Source organism: Phyllobates terribilis, unplaced genomic scaffold (assembly GCF_046119375.1).
Source record: "Phyllobates terribilis strain yellow unplaced genomic scaffold, ASM4611937v1 Scaffold_11__3_contigs__length_659146591, whole genome shotgun sequence".
Lineage (NCBI taxonomy): Eukaryota > Metazoa > Chordata > Amphibia > Anura > Dendrobatidae > Phyllobates > Phyllobates terribilis.
Window position 1 is genome coordinate 214,142,352 of NW_027362771.1, and position 14,798 is coordinate 214,157,149.

Here is a 14,798-nt window from a genome sequence, read left to right on the forward strand (position 1 = left end):
CGCCAGCGGCCCTTCCGCTGCTACCGGCCGGGAGATGAGCTCCTCGCGACGCTCATCTCCCGGCTGCATCTCCGTCCCGCAGATGGGTCCGGCGGTCGAGGTCCTTCTGCTGGTACCGGCCGGGAGATGAGCGCCTCGCGCCGCCCATCTCCCGGCTGCATCGCCGCTGAGCTCCGTCCCGCAGAAGAGCCGCTAACGGCCGCCATCTTTTTTCAGAAATCCCGCGGCGCTGATTGGCCGCTGCCGGACCAATGAGCGACGCGTGATTTCCAGGACAGACAGAAAGACAGACAGACAGACGGGATAAGACGATTATATATATAGATGATATATCCTCCATATAGAGCAAGTTCTCCAAATCACAAAAATCACTGAACCATAATTATGTTGATTAAATATATCGAATTATAAGAATTGAGAAGTGTATCAAAATCAAATCACATAGAGTGCCATTAGCTATAGTGCAAATCAGCTACCATTTAAATAAAGTGCAAATTAATAGTGCAAAGAAAATAAGCACCACCTTGAGGCCACAAATACTGCAAGTGCAGAAAAAATCACATAAAATGCATATGGGCAACTGTGCAAACAAGCTACAATTATAAGGTGCAATTGATAGTGCAAGTAATGCAAGCACCTTCTCAAGGCCACAGATATTGCAAGTGCAGAATATACTTTATACACAGTGCATATAAACCAGTGTGCAAATAAGCTGCCATATATATAAAGTGCAATCAATGAAATCACAAAATTCTAGCACCTCCATATAATAAGGTAAAAAACAATAACAGTGATGAGAAAATGGTGGAGAGAATAATAAAGTTAATCATTAATAATAAATCATTATATGACCTGGCTGATGAAAATATGGGGTCTAGAATTTTGTGATTTCATTGATTGCACTTTATATATATGGCAGCTTTTTTACACACTGGTTCATATGAACTGTGTATAAAGTATATTCTGCACTTGCAATATCTGTGGCTTTGAGAAGGTGCTTGCATTACTTGCACAATCAATTGCACCTTATAATTGTAGCTTGTTTGCACAGTTGCCCATATGCATTTTATGTGATTTTTTTCTGCACTTGCAGTATTTGTGGCCTCAAGGTGGTGCTTATTTTCTTTGCACTATTAATTTGCACTTTATTTAAATGGTAGCTGATTTGCACTATAGTTAATGGCACTCTATGTGATTTGATTTTGATACACTTCTCAATTCTTATAATTCAATATATTTAATCATAATTATGGTTCAGTGATTTTTGTGATTTGGAGCACTTGCTCTATATGGAGGATATATCATGTTATAACTGGCCTGTGTAGTTCTTTTCTGCTCTAGTTTCCTTCCCACTTTTTATGTATTTTATGTTGTATTTTAAATATATGTCAATAAAAACTTCATGTTTTATTATACTGGCGCTAATGTTCCAAGTCGTTTATAGGTTTATTATCTCAGGAGAGGCGGAGTCAGACTAGCATGCACGTGCTGCTGTAGTCTGGACAATGATAATCACCGGGTGATAAAACCTTCATAGTAAGCAAACAACAGCACACAGCCTGACATGTGACACATCGTTGAAATCAGTGTTTTAACCCTACATTATGCTGTCCTCAAATGACGTACCAAAAACCTGCTGATAGATTCCCTTTACTGCTTTTAATGACTTAGTGGAAGGCTTCTCCTGGTGAAGTTAAAATCTGTACTATGCGTGTGGTCACTCCAAAGTTCAGTATTTTCCAATGTTTATTTGATATATGCAGAAGTAAGATAGGTACAATTCGCACTATGAAAGGCTTTTAACTAGGAAGCAATTTCAAAGGTTAGTGTAGGCTTCAGAATAACACCATAGTACATATCACCATAGTACATTTAACCAATTCCTGACTGGTTGATTTTTAGTTTTTGCAATTTTGTTTTTTCCGCTTCTTCCTCCAAGAGCCATAACTTTTTATTTTTTCATCAATTATTATTTTGTCGTTATTATTTATGTCCTAAACAGTGGAAACACCACACATATGACCCATTTTGGAAATAACACCTCTTGAGAAAATCATCTTGGAGAGTAATGAGCATTTTTAGCCCACAGGCGATTCACAGAATTGTATAACATTGGACTGAGTAAATTAAAAATGACCATTTTTTCCATTAAAATGTTGCTTTGGCTGCACATTTTTAATTCTCATAAGGGATAATAGGAGAAAACCAATGGTACAAATTGTTAAGCAATTTCTCCTATGTACACCGATTCCCCATATGTCGTAGAAAACTACTTTTGAGGCAGAGTGCAAAGCTCAGAAGGGAAGAAACGCCATATTGGAGTGCATATTTTGCTGGAATGGTTTGAGGGTGCCATGTCACATTGGTAGATCCCCTGACATGCCAGAAAAGCAGATCCCCCCCATAAGTGACTCCACTTTACAAACTATCCCCTCAATGAATTCATCCAGGCGTGCAGTGAGCATGTTGACACCACATGTGCCTCACAGAATTATATAATATTGGGTGTTGAAGAAAAAATAATTACATTTTTACCTCAAAAATGTTGGTTCAGCCCCAAGTTTTTAATTTTTATAATGACTAAACAGAAAAAATAGGCTGCACAGTTTGTGGTGCAATTTATCCTGAGTACGCCGATAACCCATATGAGATGGAAAACTATCATTTGGGGGCACGGGAGGGTCCAGAAGGGAAGGTTCATCATTTGACTTTGGAAACTCAAAATTGTCTGAAATAGATAGTGGATGCCATGGCTCGTTTGCAGAGCCCCTGATGTGCGTAAACAGTGGAAACCCCAAACAGCGACCCCATTTTGGAAACTACACCCCTCAAGGAACTTATCTAGAGGTGTAGTGAGCACCTTGAACCCACAAGTGCTTTACAGAATTCTATAACGTTGAACCCTGAAACTGAAAAAGTACATTTTTTCCCGCAATAATGTTGGCTTTGCCTCAAATTTTTCATTCTCACAAGGGTAACAGGAGAAGACGGACTGTAAAATGGTGGAAAACTACTACTTGGGCACACAATACACTTTGGAAAAGAAGGAGCACCATTTGAAATTTGGAGTGCAAAATTGGCTGTAATAGATAGCGGACGCCATTAACATTAGGCTGAGTAAATGGAAAATTACCATTTTTCCCCCTAAAATCTTGCTTTAGGCCCAAGTTTTTAATTTTCAAAAGGGATAATAATTCTCCTGAGTACACCAATACCCCATATCTAGTTGAAATCTACTTTTGAGGCACAGTGCAAAGCTCAGAAGGGAAGGAGTGCCATATTGCAGTGTAGATTTTACTGTTATTGTTTTCAGTTGATATGTCAAATTGGTAGAGCACCTGAGGAGCAAGAACCACCCATAAGTGACCCCATTTTACAGACTACACCTCTCAAAAAATTAATCTAGGGGAGCAGTCAGCATATTGACACCATAGTTATTGTGTCACCGAATTTTATACCACTGGGCAGTGAAGAAAAAATTACATTTTCACCATAAGAACATTGTTTTAGCCTCCGATTTTACATTTTCACACTTGGAAATGGGCAAAAATGGCACAAAAATTTGTCACACAATTTCTGCTGAAAGTGGCAATACCACATAGGTGGCTGTACACTACTGCTTAGCCACACGGTGAGACTCTAGAAGGAAGGACACTATGACTCTTGCAGCACAGATTTTATTAGACTAGTTTGCAGACTCCATATACAGAGCTCCTAAGTGCCAGAAGAGCAGAATCCCCTTCAAGTGATCCCATTTTGGAAATTACACCCCTCTGGCAATTTATCTACAGGTGTAGTGATGATTTTGACTGCTGGTGATTTCATTTCCAGAAACAAACAACAATGACTGTTTCACTGTTGAATGAAAATTGCAAATATGCCATTGTAGTGGCCATACATTTGTAGTGCCCACATATTGTAGTGCCCATACATTGTAGTGCCTATACATTGTGCCCAGCTCGAGCTTCTGGAGACATGGACCAGTAAATTAAGCAGGCTCTCATCGTTACAGAAATGCCAAACATGTGGACGCTAAATGTGGTTTAGGCACACAGTGTGTCTCAAAAGGCAGAGGCACCTTTGGATTTGGGAATTAAGAATTCAATAGATTTCTTCTTGGGGAGGAGTCATAGTGCTTTTCCAAAGCCTTTGTGCTACCAGTAACGTGGAAGCCCATATATTTCCATTGACAGATGACGGACCTGAGTGGGGACTTGTTTTTTTTGTGTATTGAGTTGAAGCTTTTATTGGGAACATTTTACATAAAATTTTGGGTCACATTTATCCTGTGTTCTATGCTGAGCACTTCCATTGGGGTTTCCGTCTAAATCTCCAAATGACTTGATTCAGATGAAACCCCAAAGGGATCCATTCACTAAAATGAGGCAGCAGAGTTATTCCGGGCTCCATCTGGCCTTTGATTTTGATCAACAGTGTCCATCTTTTCAGAAGTGCACAAAACTGTGATCGACTGCAACGCCGGATCATAGGCCAGACAGAATCCCAAGTGACGCCATCTGCCTCATTATAGAGAATCTTCTGAATCGCGTATTTCAGAGATTTACACGGAAACCCCGGTGTAAGCGCTCAGCATAGTACGCCGTTTTTGTCGTGCGGTGTAAGTGATTAGACAGCTTTATTCTTCGGGTTGGTGCAATTACAGCGATACCAGATTTATATAGTCTTTTTAATATTTGGCTACAATCATACACTAAAAAACACTGTGCTACAAAAAAAGTTTTTGAATTGCCATATTTTGAGAGCTATAATTTTTCTATATTACTGCCGACAGTAATGAGAGGGCTTATTTTTTGCAGGATTAATTGACGGTTTTATTGGTACTGTTTTCGGGCACATAAGATTAGTTGATCGCTTTCTATTCTGATCTTTAGGAGGCAGAATGAACAGAAACCAGCAATTCAGGAATTGTTTTTTTTTGTTTTTTCTGCCGCTAACTGTGTGGTAAAATTGATTAGGCAGCTTTACTTTTCAGGTAAGTACAATTACAGCAATACCACATTTATATAATTTTTTATGTTTTGCCGTTTTTACACAATAAAAACAATTTTATAGAAAAAAATTGGTTTTGCATCGCTGTATTCTGAGAGCTATAACTTTTTTAGTTCTCCGCTGGCAGAGCTGTAAGGCGACTTGCTTTTTGCAGGATATGATGATGTTTTCAGCTGTACCATATTTAATTGCATTCATCTTTATAATTTTTATTCCACTTTTTTTTTTGCCAATATGATAAAAAAGCAGTTTTTACCACATTTTTATTAATTTATTTTTTATGACTTTTCAGTGAAGGAGTTAGTTTTATAGATCGGGTTGTTCTGGACATGGAGATACCAAATATGTGCACTTTTTTTGTTTTTACATAAATATACGTATTTATTGTTGTACAATAATTTTTTTTTCTTTTTTTTGTTCTTTATTTTGTGTTTTTTTTTAAATATTTTTAGAAATCTAGTATAGTTCTTCTGAACCTATGTCACTTACCTCATGTGCAGGCCATTGCAGTAGCTTAGGTATCCATGGTTACGACCACTCACATAGTGACAGTTAGATAGTTAGTTATTTTGCATATGGGGTAAGCAACATAGGTTATCAGAAGAACTATACTTTCTAATTGGAGGTATTTGCTAATATTATTATTAAACCTACTACATATTGGGATAGGCTCTTAGAGATGGGAATACCACTTTAATGAAGATTAATGCCATTAACATTCAAATATCTTTATTGGAATATAAAGATGCAGAACGTATACTAGTTACAGATTTTATTTTAATAAAAGTCCGGTTTTAATGTAACAACCCAGACAGGACATTAAGGATATTAAGGATCTACTTACCATACTGAGCTTTAGTAAAGGTTCCTTCTACAAGTTTACAGGAGGAATTATCACCCCCGCATACACCACATTTATCTTTTCTTGCGTTGGAATTTAAAACATGATCACAGCCTGCTTGCTAAAAAAAGAACGTTTATTTAATGCAGAAAATATCACATAAACATACTTGAAATATGGGGTACTATTTGCCCTATGAGAATAGTTGGTTAAATTAGTCTAGAGATAGCTGTTATTATAATATTCTTCTTCTGATTTTTATTATTGACTAGTTTTGCTTTAATTATTATTACTAGGTGGTAAACTGTATTGCATTCATTAGACAAGTGTCATATTGTTTCTATAGCAGCATTATATTTGACAGCATGGTAGGATGCATATCTTCTATCAATATGTTTTATGAAATTATATTTATACATATCACTATGAGAACAAAAGGCAGTTCTAAAACACGCACTTCAGCTTTATTCCATACCCTGCATAATCCTTGAACGCAAAGGTCGTCAGCATCCGGACCACAAGGAGTGCCATCTATAACCCTGTCCTTCAGCTGGTAATAGGATGAAGTCCCAGAAACACGGCAAAACAGCTTGCACCGATCTTTCATTAGGACTGTACAGATAAAAATGCATTCTCTGTTACTGTGTAGTTTCTGCTTCCATTAACTTCATACTCTTCTGGAGAAGACGACGATACAATGTAAACTTACTGCCACTGTATTTTGGGATCCACTGCACACCGGTTGTAAGACCATTGATGTTAAAATGCTTGCCATCAAATTGAGAACACTGCACATCTCTAAAATCTTTCTTTCCTTTGGGACAAGAATCGGTGTTACAAGATCTGAACTTCATCCTTCTTCCCACGCAATATTTTCCTCCATTTTTTGGCCTACAAAACATTTGCAGTAGTAAAAGTTATATAATATTTACTACATATGTGCATTAACAATTCATGGCTAAATAACAACAAAGACTACATATTTAAGAGTGCAGTAAATGCCAAGCTTTATGTACTATTACAGATAACAATTAAGCAATTCATATGGCTTTCAATTAAAACCAATAATAATATGATTTTAGCTGCTAAGCAGTTAGGTGATTTTTTCCTAAAAACCTACACACTGTCAACCATTTGTAACACATTATGGTCTTAATCCCTTCATGACATGGCGATTTTCAGTTTTTTTTAATTTTTTCCTCCCCTTATTCTAAGCCATAACTTTTTAATTTTTCTGCCAATATAGCCATATGATAGCTTGTTTTTTTAAGTTCGAGTTGTACTTTTGAATGACACCATTCACTCTACCACATAGTGTACTGGAAAACAGGAAAAAAATTCCACGTGCGTTGAAATTGCAAAAAAAAGTGCAATTCAACAATTTTTTTTTGTTTTTTTATTTACCATGTTCACTGTATGGTAAAACTGACTGGGCAATATGATTCCTCAGGTTATTCCGAGTACGCAGATATCAAACATGTATCCTTTTTTTTTATTATTATTATTATTTAAGCGGTGAAAAAAAATTGGGAAATTTGGGGGAAAATTTTTTTGCTTATGTCGCCATTTTCTGAGCCCCATAATGTTTTCATTTTTGGGGATCTGAGGCTGGGTGATGGCTTCTTTTCTGTGCCCAGGGCTGACATTTTTATTGATAATATTTTGTGGTAGATATAATGTTTTGATCGATTCATATTGCATTTTATAACAATGTGTGGAGGCCAAAAACCTACACAATTTTGGAGTTTGGATTTTTTTTCTTGTTACGCCATTTACCGATCAGATTAATTTACTTTATATTTTGATAGGTATGAACACAGTGATACCAAATATGTGTATTTTTTATTTTTTTAATAGTTTTATTTTTAAAGGGACAAAAGGGGGGTGTTGTGAACTTTTTTTCAGATTTTTTAAAACTTTTTTTTTTTTTTTACATTTTACTGTATTTAATAGTCTCCTTAAGGGACTTGAAGCTGCGATCATCTGCCAGGAAAGATGGCAGCAAAGGCAGGGACACGACATATGTCGTACATGTACGTCATATGTCATGAAGGGGTTAAAGGGAATCTGTCAGCAGGTTTTTACTATTTCATCTGAGAGCAGCATGATGTAAACAAAGAGACTCTGAATCCAATTATGTATCACTTAGTTTACTATGTGCAGTGGTACTGACACCATCAGAGTTTTAGAATTAGCAATGCAGCAGGGCTGTAAAGAAGCAGTGAGCTGCCTATCACAGGAGGGGGCGGAGTCGGACTAGCAGGCGCATGCACATCAGACCTGGCAGTGATAATGTCCTAGTGATAAAACTTTCGCTGTAAGTAAATAACAGCACATAGCTTGATAAGTGACACAGTTGAATTCTGTGTTTTAACCCCTACCGCATGCTGTCCTTGGATTACATAGCAAAAACCTGCAGACAGATTCCCTTTAAGGGTATTGCAATCAGGAAAACTCTAAGAGATGCACTTTGCATTGTTTCTTTGTTTTGGCTATTCAATGTCCTCATGTCCTAAAAGGGCTAAAAATGATGTTATTAAAAGTAAGGCTATATACTTTGACAGTTGATACAATTCTGAAAACAGATGAAAAAAGGTACAGCATACTTCTCCATGCTTCTGTCCGTAGGTCAAAAAGCTCAATTATTAAATATTTAATTTGATAATTTATGGATAGAAGCAAAATTTACAAGAATATATATGTAATACATCAGTTCAACAGCTTACTCAGGTTGATTGCAATATCTAGTAGATGTTTTGATTCCACCACCACAGCTTCTTGAACATGAACTGTAAGGCTCCCAAGGACCCCATTCACCATCTACAAGACGGGTATTCAATACTTTGTCTACACAAAGGCCACGATGGCAATGCTATTTAATAAGAAAATAAATAAATACATTTATAGCAATAAAAAACAAGAAAAAAATGAATAAAAATAATCAAAAGCTGTTCATTACCTTTTTATTGTACAGGGCAATTTGCCTCTTGCAACCAGGCCCACAGGGGTTTTTAAAACATATAGTTTTAAAGAAGTTGTACAGTACTTTATAATACCCCCCAATGTATACTCGCTGGGCCCCTAAGACTTTTTGTAATTACCTTACATTCCTGATAATGCCTGTGAGTGGCGCTATCGGTGACCCCACGCTGACGTCACGACAAGTGAGGCATGACTCAGCGCTGGGGTCCATGCGGTGGCTACTGGGTTGTGGGCAGGGTTACCCCCCGCGTCACACCCAGCATCCACCGTGCGCTTTCCCAATGAATGGGGAGAGGCAGAGCGCGCGGTGGATGCCGGGTGTGACGCGGGGAGGGGGGGTAACCCCGCCCACAGCCTGGCATCCACCTGGAACGTGGAAGTCAAAGACCCCCAGCTGCTGTCTGCACTTCTCGTGACATCAGCAGATGCGAGAGCCGGCTGCAGCCGGGGGTCACGTGATGCCTGTGAGCGGCCAGTGATAGCGCCGCTCACAGGCATTATATGCAACAAAAGGTAATTACAAAAATATTTAGGGGCCCCGGGGGATACATTGGGGGGGGGGGGTAATATAAAGTACTGGACAACCCCTTTAACAAATGCATTTTTGCATTTGGTAGGATATGCAACTTTAGGCTATGTGCACACTGAGCGTTCTTGATGCGTTTTCGCTGCATTTTTCCTGCCAAGAGATGCAGAAACCTTAAGGAATTTTCTGCATTCAAATCCTGAACGTGCTCACATAGCCTAAAAAGGTCTTTTCACCAAATATAGTAATTTTTTTCCATTTAGCCTCTTTGTTGCAGAGATATTAGTAATCAAAGTATTTGATTAGTAAGTGTATGTTATTAGGTATTTTTCACTGGGGGCATGTAATTCTTCCTCTTGTATGAGTTACCAAATCATAAGTAGGCAGCAAAACAGCAGAAAAAGAACACGCTTCCACAATAGTTTAGAGCAGATTTTCCAGTGTGTAAGATGTATTGAAACAACTCTGATCTCCTGCTCTAAGCTCCTGAATGATTAGTCAGTGCTGCCTAGAGCACAGATTACTCATAGCTTTCAGATAAGAATGATGTGGGGCAAGGGGCAACACAGCTGGGTTTAGCTGTGTCACATTACAGACTATTCTATCAGCTCTCCTCCTCTCATAGCACTGTCACACCTGCTATACTGTTCCTCTCCTTACACTGCCTATCCAGAGATGGGTGCTAAAAGGTGTCAGTAATCACACATATGTCTGTTGTTCTCGCAGCAACTTGTAATCACTGTGCAGTGAGATCAGAGCAGGCTATCCTTATATGTCTCACACAGGAGTGATTACAAATTGCTGTGAGAACAAGACCACATAAGTAAAGGGGAGGCTTTGAGGCTTTTTTTTTTAAACTTTTTTCACTGTTTTCAGAACATTAACAGTAAGAACATGGAAGAGTCCAGGAGCCATTTGGTGAGCTGCATATCCTGCTACATGTTCACAGACTTGCCAGTGGAAAAGCCAAACTTCACATGCCAGAAATGCAAGCTTGTGTCCCTGTTGGAGGAAAAGTTGCGAAATCTAGAAGAGAGGTTAACTACCTTGAAAATCATTAAGGAAGGTGAAGAGTTCTTAGACAGAGCAGAATTATCTCTTCATGATTCAGAAAGAGAAGAAATTCGAACTGCACCTGACGAAACAGAGGAATGGAAGCATGTGACCCACAGAAGCAGGAGGATCGAGAGGCAGTCAGCACCCATACTGCTCAGGAACCAGTACCAGGCTCTCACGCAGGAGAACCATGAAGAAATACAGCAAAATAAGACTTTGCCAGCAATGAATAACCTTGTAAGCCCTCAGAATCCTCCTGGATGGAGAAAGAAGAATGTTGTGAAGAAAAAACGGAGAGTGGTGGTCATGGGGGATTCCCTGTTAAGAGGAACAGAGGCCGCTATCTGCAGACCAGACATAACCTCAAGAGAAATGTGCTGTCTTTCAGGAGCAAAAATTAAAGATGTGTCTGACAGGATATCAAGACTCTTCAGACCTACAGATCACTACCCATTCCTGCTAATACATGTGGGGACAAATGACACCGCAAGAAAGGACCTGGAAACCATCTGCAGTGACTTTGAAGACTTAGGCAAGAAAGTGAAAGAATTGGGAGCGCAGGTGGTCTTCTCATCCATCCTCCCAGTGGATGGCCATGGAACAATGAGGTGGAATAAGATTCTACAGGTGAACAACTGGCTACGTCGATGGTGCCGTCAACAAGGATTTGGATTTCTGGATCACGGAATGAATTACCTATACGATGGACTACTTGCTAGAGATGGGGTGCACCTTACGAAGACTGGAAAACATGTATTTGGAAGTCGCCTTGCTACACTCATCAGAAGAGCTTTAAACTAGAACAATGTGGGAAGGGAAGCAAAAGGCCAGAAAAAGCCATACAGCTGACAAATACTATTGAGATCTCTGCTACTGGAAGTGGAAAGGAAGAACAAAGACAAAACAATTTAAATAATAAAAATATGGGAGGAAGAGAAACCAATCACAAACTAAAATGTTTTTATACAAATGCACAAAGCATGGGCAACAAACAAGGAGAATTGGAACTACTAATGCAGGAAAAGGAATATGATGTCATTGGAATCACTGAAACTTGGTGGGACGATACACATGATTGGAATAAAAGGCTAAAAGGATACAACTTATTTGCAAGAAACAGACTTGATAAACGAGGAGGAGGTGTCGCATTGTATGTTAGAAAAGCGTATATCTGCACAGAGATTGAAGCTTCAGAGACTGGGAGTTCTGTGGAAACTGTTTGGGTAAGAATACAAGGAGAGAACAACGGAAAGGACACCATTGTAGGCATTTACTACAGGCCACCTGGGCAAGCTGAAGATATGGATGAACTCTTTATGTATCAAATGACCAAGTTCTCCAAAAAATATGACGTAGTGGTCATGGGAGATTTCAACTATCCAGACATTTGTTGGGAATCTCTCTCAAGTAAAACTAACAGGTCAAGCAAATTCTTATCCTCTCTTGCTGACAACTTTATCTTCCAAAAGGTAGGGGAGAAAACAAGGGGATCTGCTACTTTGGATCTAATCCTTATAAACAGGGAGGAAATGGTTGAGGAGGTAAAGGTGGCTGGGACCCTAGGAGGCAGCGATCATGCTATTATAGAATTTTGGATAACTAGAGGAGGAAGACATGTGAAGACTCAAACTTCAAGGTTAGATTTTAGAAAGGCAGATTTTAAGAGACTCAGAAAGAGAATAGGAGGGATCCAATGGCTGAATGTCCTTAAGGACAAAAATGTCCAGGAAGGATGGGAAATTTTTAAAAATGAGATTCTCAAAGCACAATCGTTAACAATCCCGAAAAGTAGGAAGAATGGGAAGCATTTAAGGAAACCAGGATGGATGAACACAGAACTTAAACACATGCTAAAAAGAAAGAAAGAAATGTTTATTAAATGGAAAGAGGGAGGCATATCTAAAGAAGATTATAATGCAGTCTGCAGATCCTGCAGGGCACGTATCAGGATAGCTAAAGCTGACAATGAATTAAGGCTTGCAAGAGATGTCAAAAGCAATAAAAAAGGATTTTGGGGGTATGTCAAAAGTAAAAGAAAAGTCAAAGATGCTATAGGATTTTTACAGGATGAAAATGGAGAAATGGTAAGAGAGGATGTTGAGAAGGCCGAACTTTTTAATTCCTATTTTGTTTGTTTTCTCTCAGAAAAAAAATGTAACATCAACTGATCTTCACTGTCCTTTTAAAGTAATAGAGGAATCCAAGTTATCTGTAAACAGAAAGATTGTGAGGGAATATTTAGCTAACATAAATGAGTTCAAGTCTCCAGGTCCAGATGAATTACACCCCAGAGTACTGAAGGAGATCGTAGAAGAAATTTTAGAACCACTCTCCATAATCTTTGAAAATTCTTGGAGAACAGGAGAAGTCCCAGAAGACTGGAGAAGAGCAAATGTTGTTCCTATCTTCAAAAAGGGGAAGAAGGTGGACCCAGGGAACTATAGGCCGGTGAGTCTGACTTCTATACCAGGAAAGATCTTTGAACAAATTATTAAACAACATGTATGTAAGTACATGGATAAGAATGAAGTGATTAACCAGAGTCAGCATGGGTTTGTAACTAACAAGTCATGTCAGACTAACTTAATTTCCTTCTATGACAGAATCACTGACTGGGTGGATCAGGGAAATGCTGTAGATATAGTATATCTTGACTTCAGCAAAGCATTTGACAAAGTATCTCACACCATCCTTATTGAAAAAATGACCAAGTATGCAATGGACCAGGCAACTGTTAGGTGGATTCATAACTGGCTTAGTGATCGGACTCAAAGGGTGGTTGTAAATGGTTTCACATCCAGCTGGATGAATGTCTCAAGTGGGGTACCGCAGGGCTCCGTCCTGGTACTTGTATTGTTCAACATCTTTATCAATGATCTAGATGAAGGAATTGAGGGTAAACTGATTAAATTTGCTGATGACACAAAGCTAGGAGGGATAGCTAATACTAGAGAAGAGAGAGAGAGGATTCAAAAAGACCTAAATAAACTGGAGCAGTGGGCAGCAACCAACAGAATGGTTTTTAACAGGGAAAAATGCAAAGTACTACATCTGGGCAATAAAAATGAAAAAAGCATATACAGAATGGGAGGAATAGAGCTAAGCAACAGTACATGTGAAAAAGACTTAGGTATACTAATAGATCATAGACTGAACATGAGTCAACAGTGTGATGCAGCAGCAAAAAAGGCAAATACAATTCTGGGATGTATTAACAGAAGCATACAGTCTAGATCGCGTGAAGTCATTATCGGTCTTTACTCCTCTTTGGTCAGACCTCATCTGGAATACTGTGTACAGTTTTGGGCACCACATTTTAAAAAAGACATAGACAAACTGGAACAAGTTCAGAGAAGAGCGACCAGAATGGTGACTGGTCTGCAAACCATGTCCTATGAGGAACGGTTGCAGGATTTGGGAATGTTTAGCTTGCAAAAAAGAAGACTGAGAGGAGACTTAATAGCTGTCTACAAATATGTCAAGGGCTGTCACATTGTAGAAGGATCATCTTTATTCTCACTTGCACAAGGAAAGACTAGAAGCAATGGGATGAAACTAAATGGGAGGAGACACAGATTAGATATTAGAAAAAACTTTTTGACAGTTAGGGTGATTAATGAGTGGAACAGGCTGCCACGAGAGGTGGTGAGTTCCCCTTCAATGGACGTCTTCAAACAGAGGCTGGACAGACATCTGTCTGAGATGATTTAGTGAATCCTGCTTTGAGCAGGGGGTTGGACCAGATGACCCAGGAGGTCCCTTCCAACTCTACCATTCTATGATTCTATGATTACTGACTCCTCTGAGTTCTCAGATCGGAACAGGCAGTGTAGGGAGAGGGGCAGTACAACAGAGGTGACGGTGCTGTGAAACGATGAGAGCTGATAAAAGGGTTTCTAATGTAACACAGCTGCACTGTCCTGTGCCCCCTCACATGGATTAGGACCTTATCTGAAAGGTATTAAGGCCCCGTCACACATAACGAGATCGCTAGAGAGATCGTTATTACGTCACGGTTAGTCATTTGTGCTCCACTCCAAATACTTTCTAATCATGCATAAAGTTAGTCCAGGACATCAGGGCTGTCCGTCATTACCTCTCACACACCAAGAAACCTGATCTAAGTATCTAAGCTATAGTGGGGTGTGTTATATTTCTGCTTTGTGTTGCCTGTTTATGATTGCTCAGCATCATACAGACGGAAGAAGTACATGCCCCTAGTGAAAACTAACAGAAAATGCACAGGGGTTTCTTGGTTTTATGTGAACAAAAATCAAGATATATTGAAATGGTCATCAACTTTCTAAATAAACTTTTGTTTAATTCCTCACTTTGTTCGAGAACTAAAGGTCAATTTACACTGAACGATTATCAAGAAATAAG

At 39.0% G+C, this 14,798-nt stretch overlaps 1 protein-coding gene across 1 annotated transcript in view; it reads right to left on the reverse strand.

Moving 5' to 3' along the window:
• ADAMTS20 (ADAM metallopeptidase with thrombospondin type 1 motif 20) overlaps window positions 1-14,798 on the reverse strand; it is a 342,835-nt gene that overhangs the window by 155,287 nt on the left and 172,750 nt on the right. Inside the window, exons 12-15 of the mRNA XM_073652029.1 lie at window positions 8,578-8,723; window positions 6,561-6,742; window positions 6,327-6,463; window positions 5,855-5,972 (exon numbers count right to left, since the gene is read on the reverse strand). Coding sequence (XP_073508130.1) covers window positions 5,855-5,972; window positions 6,327-6,463; window positions 6,561-6,742; window positions 8,578-8,723 — 583 coding nt within the window. The remainder of the gene's footprint in view (window positions 1-5,854; window positions 5,973-6,326; window positions 6,464-6,560; window positions 6,743-8,577; window positions 8,724-14,798) is intronic.